At 45.7% G+C, this 13,047-nt stretch overlaps 1 protein-coding gene and 1 non-coding gene across 4 annotated transcripts in view; one reads left to right on the top strand and one right to left on the bottom strand.

Moving 5' to 3' along the window:
- Positions 1-13,047, top strand: part of Hhat (hedgehog acyltransferase) — a 256,089-nt gene that overhangs the window by 21,004 nt on the left and 222,038 nt on the right. For all 3 annotated transcript variants that reach the window (XR_010056911.1, XR_005492772.2, NM_001398579.1), the window contains 1 exon segment: positions 7,775-7,842. Coding sequence is in view for 1 of the 3 variants with exons in the window: in NM_001398579.1 (NP_001385508.1) it covers positions 7,775-7,842 (68 nt within the window). In the remaining 2 variants the exon portion in view is untranslated.
- On the bottom strand, positions 10,748-10,863 carry LOC120096441 (U5 spliceosomal RNA). Its single transcript, XR_005492847.1, has one exon. It is a non-coding gene; the product is annotated as a U5 spliceosomal RNA (small nuclear RNA).

Raw genomic sequence — 13,047 nt, 5'->3', positions numbered from 1 at the left:
TTTGCTTCCACTACTCTCTCCCTCATTCCTCAACCCCACCCCCTTGCCTTCCTGTATACTCTGGTTCTGTCTTCTCTTTCCCTACCTCTCTTGCTCCATTTTCCCACATGCCCCTCACCAGTGTCTTTTCCTTTCTTTGATCAGCTGTGCCAGAGAGCCCATGAGTCTTCTCAGCTTTCGTCTTTGTTAGAGCACTCTGTTGTTCCCTTCATGTTTCCCAGCTCACCGACTTCTGAACCGATATAATTTCTGTCTTCCTTGTTTCTCAGGCTTTCGTAGTTCCTTTCTGTACCTGCTTCATGGGTTGAAGAGTCAGCTCAGTCATTTCCTAAGCAATGTGTTTGTATCACTGTATTGCGTCTGACTGATTTTCTCAGGAGGGTTTCCAGAGTAGGAATTGTAAACTGAAATTGTATTGCAGGTTTCAAAAAAAAAATTATTGGCTGGTGCAGTGCTTCAGTGGTTAAGAGTTTTCACTGCTCTATCAGAGGACCTTGCTCTGGTTCCCAGCATCCATATCTGGTGCCCTGCAACTGTGTGTAACTCCAGTTCCAGGAGGATGCAAAGACCTCTTCTGACCTCCAAGGGCACGTGCATGCTCATGGTACACATATAGTTACACACACACACACACACACACACACACACAAGCAAACACACACACACACACAAGCAAGCACACACACACACAAAAGCAAACACACACAAACAAGCACACACACACAGACAAACACAGACACACACACAGGCAAACACAGAGACAAACACACACACAAACACAGACACACACACAGGCAAACACACACACTGACAAACACACACACACACATACACAGACAAACACACATACACACACACAAACACCAAACACAGACACACACACACAGGCAAACACACACACAGACAAACACACACACACACACAGACAAACACACACACACACACAAACACACACACACAGACACACACACACAGGCAAACACACACACACATACAGGCAAACACACACACAGGCAAACACACACACACACAGGCAAACACACACAGAAACATACACACACACACAGACAAACACACACACACACACACACACATACACACACACACATATTTTAAAAATCTAAAAAAAAAAAGATAGGTTTTGTGTGTTTGAACCCGGGTCTTACGCAGCCCCGAGTGGCCCCGAACTTCCTATGTGTGACTTGGAGTTCCTGATCCTCTGGTTTTTCCCTCCCGAGTGCTGCTTGAAAGACAGGTACCCCCACTAGTTTCTCTTTCTTTTCTGGGGATCGAGCCCAGGGTTTGATGTGAACTGTGCACACAATATACCAAATGAGGCACATTCTCCGTCTGATTTTTGTGTTTTTGAAACAGGGTTCTGTATATCTCAGACAGGCCTTGAATGGCAGACCATCCTCCTGCCTCGGCTCCCCAGATTCTGGGATTGCAGGTGTGCACCTCCATGTCTGCCTCTTCTATTATTATTATTGTTATTGTTAATTATTATTATTATTGTCGTCGTCGTCGTTGTCGTCGTCGTCGTCATCATCATCATCATCATCATCATCATCATCATCATCATCATTTTCTGAGACAAGATCTTGTTAGATAGTCCTAATGGCCTGAAACTGGTTATGAAGACCAGGCTGGCCTCAAACTCACAGAGGTCCTGTTGCCTCTGCCTCTCGAATGCTGGAATTAAAGGCTCCTGATAGATAGGCATTGGCTGTCAATGAACATTCCCTGGTTCTAGCACAGGGTCCTGTGATGCACCCTGCAAGTCCATCCATCATCTATCTCACTTGGTGAGTAAGAGCCAGCCCTCCTCACAGACAGTCTACTGAACACCACTCACTGCTCCCGTCCCGGCTGGACGGTCTGCAGTGTTTAATCTGCACTGCTTCCTGTGCACGCACTGGCCTGTCAGTCATCCCTGCAGTCTTGATGTGCTCTGTAAACAACTCAAGTCTCTGGGAGAAGCCCCTTCCCCCCATTGTTCCTTCTTACCAGGCTTTCTTAGCTCTTCTCCCTGGTCTATGTCCCCAGGGACATAGTTGAAATTGTTGAGACTGTCCCACCTCATTCAGAGTTTCACATAGGATTGCACTGAACTTGGGAAGGGATTTGTAAGTAGTCGATCTTCTTTAACGTGTGGCTTCTGCCTGGCCTTGGGGTTTGTCCCATGTGTTCACTCTTGTCATTTCCCTTAATAAAGGTTCCTGGCTCATAACCGTTCCCTCTGAGATTCTTTTTTTTTTAATTTATTTACTTTATTTATATGAATGCACTGTAGCTGTCTTCAGACACACCGGAAGAGGGCATTGGATCCCATTACAGATGGTTGTGAGCCACCATGTACTTGCTGGGAATTGAACTCAGGACCTCTGGAAGAGCAGTCAGTGCTCTTAACCACTGAGCCATCTCTCCAGCCCTCCCTCTGAGAGTCTCATTAATAATATTTCTGGACCATTTTCCTTTTATGATTGGGTTGTTCCCAGCTATATTTGCTGGATTATTTCTGGTCTATGGCAAAGATATTTATGTTGGTTTGTCTATTTTATATTCTAATAATTTATCAAGTTATTTCCATTCCACTGACTTGAGTTTGCTAGCCTCTCCCCCTCCCCTCCCCCTCCCCACCCCTCCCCTCCACCACCTTCCCCTGTTCTGCTGATGCTACTTCAGGTAGCCATGGTGCTTTGCTCCATTTTTCCTTCACTGGGTTTCCTGAACAGTGCACCAGTGTCATTCTGTTATAACTGCAGCCACAGAGGGAGCCTCAGGCTGCTTTTGCCATCGCTGAGAGGTTGTACAGTCATATTTAATCATTTTGAAATTCATATTAGAGAATCTAGTTCCTCTGTAAAAATTGTGGTCTCAGGGTGGAGAGGTGACTCCGCTGTGTCCGTCTTGGGCTGGAGAGGTGGCTCTGTGGCTAAGACAGTCTTTGCTTTTGCAGAGGACTCAGGTTCAGTTCACGGCACTGCATTGCAGCTCATGTCTGCAACTCCAGTTCCATGGAACCTGATGTCCTGTTCCAACCTCTGTAGGCACTTCGCGTATGTGGTGCACCTGTATACATGCAGACAAAACACTTATACCCATGAACCATAAATAGATAAAAAATACTTTAAAGAAAAATTGATAGTCTTAGGAAATGACTCAGTGGAGTATCTGAGTTCAGTGGAAAAAAAATTTTTAAAAAAGTTGAAGGTTTGTAATCTTCAGTGGGGGTTAGGAGCTAGGGGTAGGGGGCGGGGGAATAGGGTGGGTGGAGATGTTGACAGGCAGATCCCCAGCTTGCTGGCCTGATAGTCTAACCTGTTTGACAAGTTTCAGTCCAGCGAGAGACCTTGTTTCAAAATATAAGGTAGACAATGTTGCTGATAGACATCAGCCAAGGTTGTCCTTTGACCTCTACATACATACAAATAAATTCTCTCTCTCTCTCTCTCTCTCTCTCTCTCTCTCTCTCTCACACACACACACACACACACACACACACACACACACACACACACACAAAAGAAAACACTGCCAACAAAAAGTGTTGAATTGTGTGCACTTCTGATACTTCATCAGACGAGAGATGATTTTCTCTTTTTGACCTGCTAATGATATTTTATTTTAAGGGAATAAAGTTTTCAGGAGCCGCTCACAGCGACTTCTGCTGTGTACCCATCCTGGCCATGGTATTTTATCTACCTCTTTTCTCTAAGTTGAAAAAACAATCAGTTGTTAGACCGTAGTTTTATCCTTGGAGATTCCAACGTGGGGCGGAACCTCTTTCATGTACGATTGGGCACCTTCCTTCTTTGTGAACCATGTAACTGGTACCTGGGACCTCTGTCGCTTGGTTTCACCCTCTTGGAAGCTTGTCGAAGCCCGACTTCCCCTTCAAAGCAGAATCATTGAAAAGTTCCCTAATGTTTCTGGGCTGTTGGCATATTTACCTTTGTCTTTAAGGCGGTGTGATGATAATATTTTTCCAGGTCCCTGAGCTTTCAGATGTGTAGACCACACTCTCCAGCGTCAGATACCACGTGCACATCATATCCCTGTCTTAAGAAAATGTTCAGATCAATCCATTTAGCAGATTTATTTTCTTTCTCAAAGAACACAAGTTTGGACTTAGCTAAACTTGGCAGTTTTTCTGTTTTCTGTAGTAATCACTTTCTAATGAACGTAGCCAGGTTAGATCCTGCTGACCCAATAGTCTGCAAGCATGCCTTTCTGCAGAAGCCCCCCAACCCCAACCCCGTTACTGACGTTATTGCGTGAATGGAATTCTGCTTTCTGTAGATTTGAGGTTTCAGGTCACCTGCTTCCCTTTCTTTAGCAATCAGTGAACTGTTGCCAATGTCTTGGTAAACAAAAGCTAACACCAGGAATCTAAAAACAGCTTTCACAGTGCAGAGTTTCGGTCTGGCTTGCCACCTCTAGCTTCTTTGTTATTATGTAGCAGTTGTCTCCAGAGTAGGATAGAGCTGTAGCAAACACACTTGCCCTACACTTTCACTTTCCAGTTTGCCCTGTAGGCACGACCATTAATAATCTCAGTCTATGAGAGCATGACACAGCAGCCGTTGTAAGTGGACATTTTCCTTTATGTGGTCCACGCATTGCACCACAAGGGCTTGGTGAAGGGGCAATTGCTTCCTGTTATGATTGGAGGATTTGTTTCCAAGTGGGTTGGTGACTCTAGAGAGCTCATTTCACCATAGGGGTGGGGGTGGAGCAAAGGGTCCTGTCCTTGAACAGGTGGCCTTGCTCTGGGAGCTTGCTGAGGATGGGAGGGGCCACGGAGGGAACTTTGGTGATAGGGTTTGAGTGCCTTGCCCTGCACGTTGTCAAGGATTAAATATGTCTCCCAGTGTCCTCATCATCAAGACTCCTAGTGCATTAGATGGCACTTGACAAAGTCCTTGTCACTCACAAAACTACCAAGTCACTGCTGTCCTCCGGGGATACCAGATCTCTTAGCCCAGCCCCTTTCAGACTTGCTTTGCTATTCTGTGTTGGTTATTGTCTTTACCCAATTTTTTGCAAAGCATAGCATCGTGGTGGTTGAGAAAACAGCCAGCAATGTGGAGCGTCTTCCTCAGGCCCCATCGCTTTCTTGTTTTGAGACAGGGTCTAAGCTGGCTGCTCTGCAGCCTTGGAGGTTCTCCTATCTCTGTCTCTCCTTGGGTTACAGTGTACACTGCTGTACTAGGCTTTTCCCGTGTGTCCCGGGGATCTGAACTCAGGACTTCATGCTTGTACAGTGCGTACCTTACCAACGATGCCATCTCTCCCTGTCCCCCTGGCTCTATCAGCAATTAGCCTAAGAAGTTCAGAGTTCAGGAGGTGTGGCCTTCTTGGGAGGTCTTCCTGACCTTTGCTATTTTGCATCCTCTTTACAGATCTCGTGTGTTTTTATTGAGTTATTTGTGACCCACATTCTCACTCTCTGAGAGAACTGGAGGAGGGAAGAACTTGAAGCCCTGGGCCTCAAGTGTCATGGAAAACCTATTTCTTATCATTACGTCTCGGCTGTAGAGTAGTCTGCTTCTGAGTATTTGAGTGTTGCTTGCCACTAAGTTCTTTTGCTAGAAACCCGTCCTTTCTGTTCCCTTCCATGTTTTCATTTATTGTCACAGTCTGCCCCAGGACCTCTGGCTTCTTAGGGAAATAAGGTTCAGTGGGAGCTGTTTGGAGTTTTTCAAATGCATAGATAGAAGCAGCAGGGTGTGTGTGTGTGTGTGTGTGTGTGTGTGTGTGTGTGTGTGTGGTATGTGTGTGTGTGTGGTGTGTGTGTGTGGTATGTGTATGTGTGTATATGTGTGTATATATGTGTATGTGTATATATGTGTGTGTATGTGTACATATGTGTGTATGTTATATGTGTGTTGTGTGTGTATGTGTGTATATGTATATGTGCATGTGTGTATTATGTATATATGTATCTATGTGTATATATGTATCTATGTGTATGTATGTGTATGTGTGTGTATGTATGTATGTATGTATGTATGTATGTATGTATGTATGTGTGTGTGTCTAATGACCTCTAAGGACCCTACACCAGAACTATTACTAGTATTTGTATGGTGAAAGTGGAAGGTTAGTGATTCTGAGTAAAATGACTTACACAACAGCTCACTGGCAGTGATTAAAATGCAAATCTCGCCTTCAGTAGGTAGATGGGAATTTGACAAAGCCTTTTGTGAAGGGAGAGAACAAACAGCTGACAATCAGGGCTCTTGGGTGGAAATTGCTCTATTTCTAATGTTCCCGAGCTGTGGTTTGGAAGATGGAACTGGGCCTTAGCAGAGAGAGTTGTCTTGGCAGCAGGTCCCCAGTGGCATGGGGGGCTCGGAGGCTCTGTCCTTAGTGATGTGGAGGATTTTCAGGGCTGCTCTCCAGTGGCTGTTCTGTCCTCAGATGTGGGGGTTTCCAGGCTTGCTCCCCAGTGGTGTTGGGTGGAGGACTCCCGGCTCCATTTTCAGCGTCATGGGACGAGTTCTAGGCAGAGGGGCTTCTGTCCCTTTGTACCAGCAACTTGCTTAGCTGCATGTGAGTCCCAGAAACAGGCTGTCAGAAAGGGTGAGGTGCGGGCTCCCTGCAGCAAGGTGTCCTCTCAGATGTCTTGCAGCAGGCCCTCAGCATCTGCTCTTTATTGAGCAAGGTGGTGTTGCAGTTGCCAGCCTTAGCTAGTTTAAGGCTGTCTGGATGGTGGCTCACGTCTGTGATCCCAACACTTGGGAGGCTGAGGCGGGGGTTGCTGTGAGTGTGCACTCAGAGTGACACCTCAGTCTTCCTTGACTCCGTGGAGGACACTCCGCCTTCAGAGAACCGCCTTCTCCTTCTTCGCCACTGTTGTTTGGAGATAAGGTCCCGGCCTTGTTCTGTATATGTTTTCGTTATGTATATACACAGTATGTATGGTATTGATTACCTACAAGCGTGCTTACTATTCAGACATGATTCTTTTTCATAACACCTGTCAGCTCCTACCATATGACTCAGTGATGCCACACCAGTTTCGAGTCGTGGTCTCAGTAAAATATTCCAGACGTGTACAGTCTCTGAGTGTTGGGATTCCAGACAGGAGCCATCCCCCAAGACAGTCTAAAATTAGCTAAAAGCTCTCAGCTACAGTGAGCTGCTCAAATAAGGAACAGATGGTGAGAACTGGCCATTGGCTAACTGTCTGCGAGGAGTGACAACCTCAGGACTCTCTGAGGACTCTTTGCCTTCAGGGAGCCCACACTCCATTCCTTGGACAGCCTGTTTCTACACAGCTAGGCCTCACACCAACGTTCCCTGACGCCCCGTGTTGAGTGCTTTTCTCTCACAATCTTCTCTCTCTCCTTGTGGCCTTTATCCAAACGGAGGGATATTTCTATCAGTCCTACCTTGCATTCCCTGGAACTTAGGTTCCAACGCAGGGAAGGAATTTCAGGGGTGTGACAGGCGTGCCTGCCACTGGGTCTGCAGGACATTCTTAATCTTCTTTGGGGGCTTCTGCTATTTAGACCCAATTTAGTTATGATTTATTTTTTAAAGATTTATTTATTTTATGTGAGTACACTGTAGCTGTCTTCAGACACACCAGAAGAGGGCATCGGATCCCATTACAGATGGTTGTGAGCCACCGTGTAGTTGCTGGGAATTGAACTTAAGACCTCTGGAAGAGCAGTCAGTGCTCTTAACCCCTGAGTCATCTCTCCAGCCCCCTACTTAGGACATGATTAATAGAGGATTTTTCTTCTTCTCTTTTTCTTGTCAGAGCATGAAGAGGAACTGGACCAGGAGTTTGAACTGGAGATGGATACTCTATTTGGAGGACTGAAGAAGGTACGGGGTGGCCTTCTAGTGTTTAAAAAGTGCCAGTGTTTCACCTCACTCTGTGGGAAGGAAGAGTGTGGAGGCTTGTCTGGAGCAGTGTGCTTTTCTGTTAAGAAGGTGAAGTGTGTTGTGTTGGACAGGGCACCAGACTCCTGTTATATTCTCTTCAGAAGTGCTGTGCTTGGGTACCAGCCCCTCTTTTTCCACTGGAGACATGCTAGGTCACCCCCTTTCTCCAACTAGAACCGCTACCTTAGTCACCGTTCTATTGCTGTGAAGAGACATCATGACCAAGGCAATTCTTATAAAAGAGAACATTTATTTGGAGCTGGCTTACAGGTTCAGAGAGCCAGCCCATTATCATCATGGTGGGGAGCATGGTAGCATCCAGGCAGACATGGCGCTGCAGAGGTAGCTGAACATTCTACATCCTGATGCATAGACAGAGAGAGAGGGGGGAGAGAGAGGGAGAGAGAGAGAGAGAGAGAGAGAGAGAGAGAGAGAGAGGTACACAGACACACACACATACAGACAAACACATAGACATACACAGAGTCTCTCACACACACACGCACACACGGGGGGGGGCGAGACACACATAGATACACACATACACATATACAGCAAACACATAGACATACACAGAGTCTCTCTCTCTCTCTCTCTCTCTCTCACACACACACACACACACACAGAGGGAGAGGGGGGTTACATACTCAAGATACACACACACAGACCTACACAGTCTCTCTCTCTCTTTCTCTCTGTGTGTGTGTGTGTGTGTGTGTGTGTGTGTGTGTGTGAGAGAGAGAGAGAGAGAGAGAGAGGTACATACTCAAGATACACACACACAGACATACACAGAGTCACACACACACACACACGAGCTCCCCCCCCCCATGTGCACTCAGATACACACACATCACCTTTTCACCCAATTGGATGTAGTTTGGACTCATGTTCATGACACCTGTTCTGGATGTTTCTGTTTCTTGACAGCTCTTTCTAGAATCATTAGTAAGAACATAGGATCAGAAGTTTGTGCTGCTTTAAAATGAGAGAACTGGAGAGTTTTTGTCCTGGTGGGATTTGAGAAGTTGGGGAAGGTAGCCCCGTGAGTCACCATTGATCAGCGTTACTGCATCTCTTACAACAGCTCAGGGTGATATTTTTTCCCATCTCGGGTCTCAAGTCAGGCATTTCAGATAATACAGGATTGTTTGCCAAAGGCAAAAATAAGCAAACCTCCCTTTGAGCTTAGCTGAAGAGAAGTGTAAAAAAAAAATGAACACAGGGTCAGGTACCAACAGATTTTGGAGGGACCTCAGGTTTCACTGTGAGGACCAAGCTCAGCCCCATGGCTCCTCCTATTTAAGCACAGCCCTCATGGCTGTCATCCTTCCACCAGGTCCTGCCAGGGCCCTAGAGCCTGGTTTCTTCCTGACAGTTCTGGTTAATGACCCGCATCAGGGGTACATGTATTTATGTAGGCCACCCCTGCCTTGGTGGAAATTTCTCAGAGTTCATCATCACCCTGAGGAGCCACCTCCCATCTTTATCCACCTGAAGGCCATGTCCTCCTTCGCTCACCCATCTCCTCATCCTTCCACGGTGGCTTGGAGTGCGAGAGTTAGGGGAGTGGTGACTTTGTAGCTGAGAAAGGAGATGGACACCTGTTTTAGCACCTGGACTCTCTTGGTGGATATCTTCCCTGGTGAACCCTACAGCAGATGCCAAGCAGATCAGCATCCACCAACATCCACCAAGGGAGTCCAGGTGCTGCTGTCTTCAGACACACCAGAAGAGGGCATCAGGTCTCATTACAGATGGTTGTGAGCCACCATGTGGTTGCTGGGAATTGAACTCAGGACCTCTGGAAGAGCAATCAGTGCTCTTAACTACTGAGCCATCTCTCCAGCAGTTTTCATAAATGAACCAGTACAGACCAAAGATGTAAGACCTTAGTTTTTTTTTCCTGAAGCTCAGAAGAGCTGTAGGTTTCTGTCTTAATATCAACCAACCAGACCCCCAGAGCTCCCAGAGACTAAACCACCAACCAAAGAGTGAATAAGGAGGGACCCATGGCTCCAGCCATGTAGCAGATGATGGATTTATCAGGCATCAGTGAGAGGAGAGGCCCTTGGCCCAGTGTAGGGGAATGCCAGGGCAGGGAGATGGGAGGGAGTGGGCGGGTGGGAGAACACTCTCATAGAAGCAGGGGAAGGGGGAAGGGATAGGGGAATTCCAGAGGGGAAATCGGGTAAGAGGATAACATTTAAAATGTAAGTAAAGAAAATATCAAAAAAAATTAAAAAAAAAAAGACAGCCCTTTAAGTCACCCTTGTCTGGTATATTTTCACAGCTATGAGAAAGCTAATTAACACACACATAGTCAGAGGTTTGGTTTATTAGTCTTGTAAACATGTTAAAAGTGATTACAGAAAAATCAACAAATGAAACCGTTACTGTCAAAAAGTAATTGCATTTACTTCTCTTTGAAAGCCAATCTTTCTAATTTTCTAGTTTCTGTGTTGTCTGAATTGCAGCTGTCTCGGGGACATGGCTCTCAATTTGGAGTGTCTCAAAGGCACACCTTTCTGAGTAGGGTCCCTCATACGGTTAAATCTTTAGGTTAGGAACAATCTTTAGGGGTTCATTAAGAGTGTATTTACACGCATAGCTCCTTGGGGGACTGAGAGGGACTGTAGCAGCCAGAGCTTAGAAGTCATGAGTGGAAAGTCACTTGTATGACAGGACAGTAAAGGCAACTGGCTGAAGCCACCTTGTGGGACAAGAAGCTGTTGGAGTTTCCCGTTTATAATGCTAACAGACTTAAGTTGGAGAAACAGCATTCCCAACTTTGTGAACTGATAGCACATTTCTAGTTGGTTCTTCCTTTAGAAGCACAATATTAACCTTGCAAAGAAGCAAGGCCTCAAAAAATTGGTAGTGACTCAGATTTGTTCCTCTCCACGGAAATCTTTAGTAAAAGGCGAAAGATTTATGCGATCTGAAGAGAAACCAGAGTATGGAGGAAAGAGCTGTAAACTCTCACCACCAGTAACTGCAGTTCCTAGTACGTCAGTGGTGACTTTTCAGTCATAGGACCTGCCCAGCATCTTGTCTATAAGGCAACGTAATAAGTCCTTTCAGCTCAAATGATGGCTGAAACATATGTATACATAGATATATTTTAAACTTCAAAATTTTATTACATGAAAGGAATGATGGGTATGCAAATGAGAAGTCTGAGTCATGGGGCTTTGAGGCAAATCACATGGCCACCGCTAGGGGGCGGAGCGGAGGTCTGGGCTTATGTTTAGTTACAGTATTCTTTAGTTTCTGGGAACCTTATGATTTCTGTTTCTTTTCTACAAAACCCACTTATTTCGAAATAACTATACACCTACGGGAAATTGCAACAATAACAAAACTTACTGGGGAATTTCATCACTATAGTGAACTCTTTAAACCGAGGAACCCGACTGCAGTCAGACCCACAGACCCCACACAGATTTCCTACGGCTCATGAGTTATTATGTGTTCGTGTAACTACTGCACCTTAGGTATAGAAGCTCGAGGAACTACGTGGATTTTCTTTTCCTCCTGAGACTGTATCTTAACTACATAACCCATAAACTCTTGATGGTCCCCTTGCCTCAGCCTCCCAGATGCTATAATTCAAACATGTGCCACCATGTTGGACTTTAAACTCGCTTTTGTGAAGGTGGGATGGCTTTCTGAACGGAAACCAAATTCCCTGAATATAAGAGCCAGAAGTTGAGGCCGTGGCTCCCAAAAGACTGGAGGTGTTGACTTTCTCCATGTAATAGGGACATACACCGCCTCTCTGATATTTTTGGAGAGCTGGCATTATGAGATTTTTGTCGGAGAGTCATTAGTCTGCGTTGCCTTTTTTTTTTTTTTTTGAGACAGGATCTCATGTAGCCCAAATTAACTATTGTAGCTGAAGATATCCTTGAACTTCTGAGCTTCTTGCCTGTAATCCCTAGATGTGGGAATCGTGAGTGTCAACACCATAGCCGCCTTGAATTATGTAATTTGGGTCATGGCTCCAAACTTTTATATTGGCCTCATTTGTGACTTACAACTCTTCTCTCCAAATGCTTTAGAGAAAATGTGGTCTGTGGTCAGTGCTTCGCCAGTTTGAGAAATGTGTGTGTGTGTGTGTGTGTGTGTGTGTGTGTGTGTGTGTGTGTCTGTGTCTGTGTGTGTCTGTGTGTCTGACTGTCTGTCTGTATCTGTGTGTGTTCCTGAGTTCATGCTGGGATTTAGTATTCCTTTTAGACATTTGATTCTGCTATGGTTTGGATATGGCTGGAGGATGTTTGGTCCTTAGTGTATCAATATTTAAGGGTAGCAGAAGTTTAAGTGTGGGGCTTTGGGACTGGAGAGAAGGTTCTACCATTAAGAGCCCTGGCTGCTCTTGCAAAGGGTTCAGGATTAATTCCCAGAACTTACATGGTGGCTCACAATCATTTATTGCTCCAGTTCCAGGTATCCAACACCCTCTTCTGGCTTGTGCAGGTTTAGATACATAAGGAAGGAAACTAAACACCCATACCCCTTAAAAGAATGACTGGGGCTTTTCAGGTGTCAGCAAGATATAGCTCAGAGTCATATGAGAGGATATTGGCAGGGCGGGGGTACCTCCTTCTGTAGGTCACTTCCTTGATTGCTAATTCTGTAGGAAGGCTCTGCCCACTGTGAGTGGAGTCATTTCTAGGCCAATGGGCCTGGCCTGTATAAGAAACCTAGCTGAAGGCCTGGAAGCAAGGCAGTAAATGGCATTCCTCCGCGGTCTCTGCTTCAAGCTCCTGGCTCTGAGTTCCTGCTATGGTTTCTCTCAATGACAAAATATAGCCACACACATTTCATGCACAGAGGTCAGAGAACAACTTGCAGGAGTTGATTCTCTTCTTCTGTCATATGGGTCCCTGAGGACTCATTTAGATCACCAGGCTGGGCAAGCACCTTTTTCTCACTGTGCCATCTCACCAGCCCCATTGTCGTCTTTTTGAGACGGGGGTTCCTGTAGCCTAGGCTAGCCCAGAACTCACTGTGCTGCTGAGGATGACTTTTGAACTATTGGATCTCAACTTTCAGTTCTCAAGAGCTATTCCTGTTGGCGTTCTCTACTATACTCAGCTCAGAATATCCATTTACAAGAAACAAAGGGAAAGAAATCCCAGC

The sequence above is a fragment of the Rattus norvegicus genome, chromosome 13 (genome assembly GCF_036323735.1).
Source record: "Rattus norvegicus strain BN/NHsdMcwi chromosome 13, GRCr8, whole genome shotgun sequence".
NCBI lineage: Eukaryota > Metazoa > Chordata > Mammalia > Rodentia > Muridae > Rattus > Rattus norvegicus.
The sequence above is the reverse complement of the archived record's forward strand: the minus strand, read 5'-3'. Positions and strand labels throughout refer to the sequence as shown.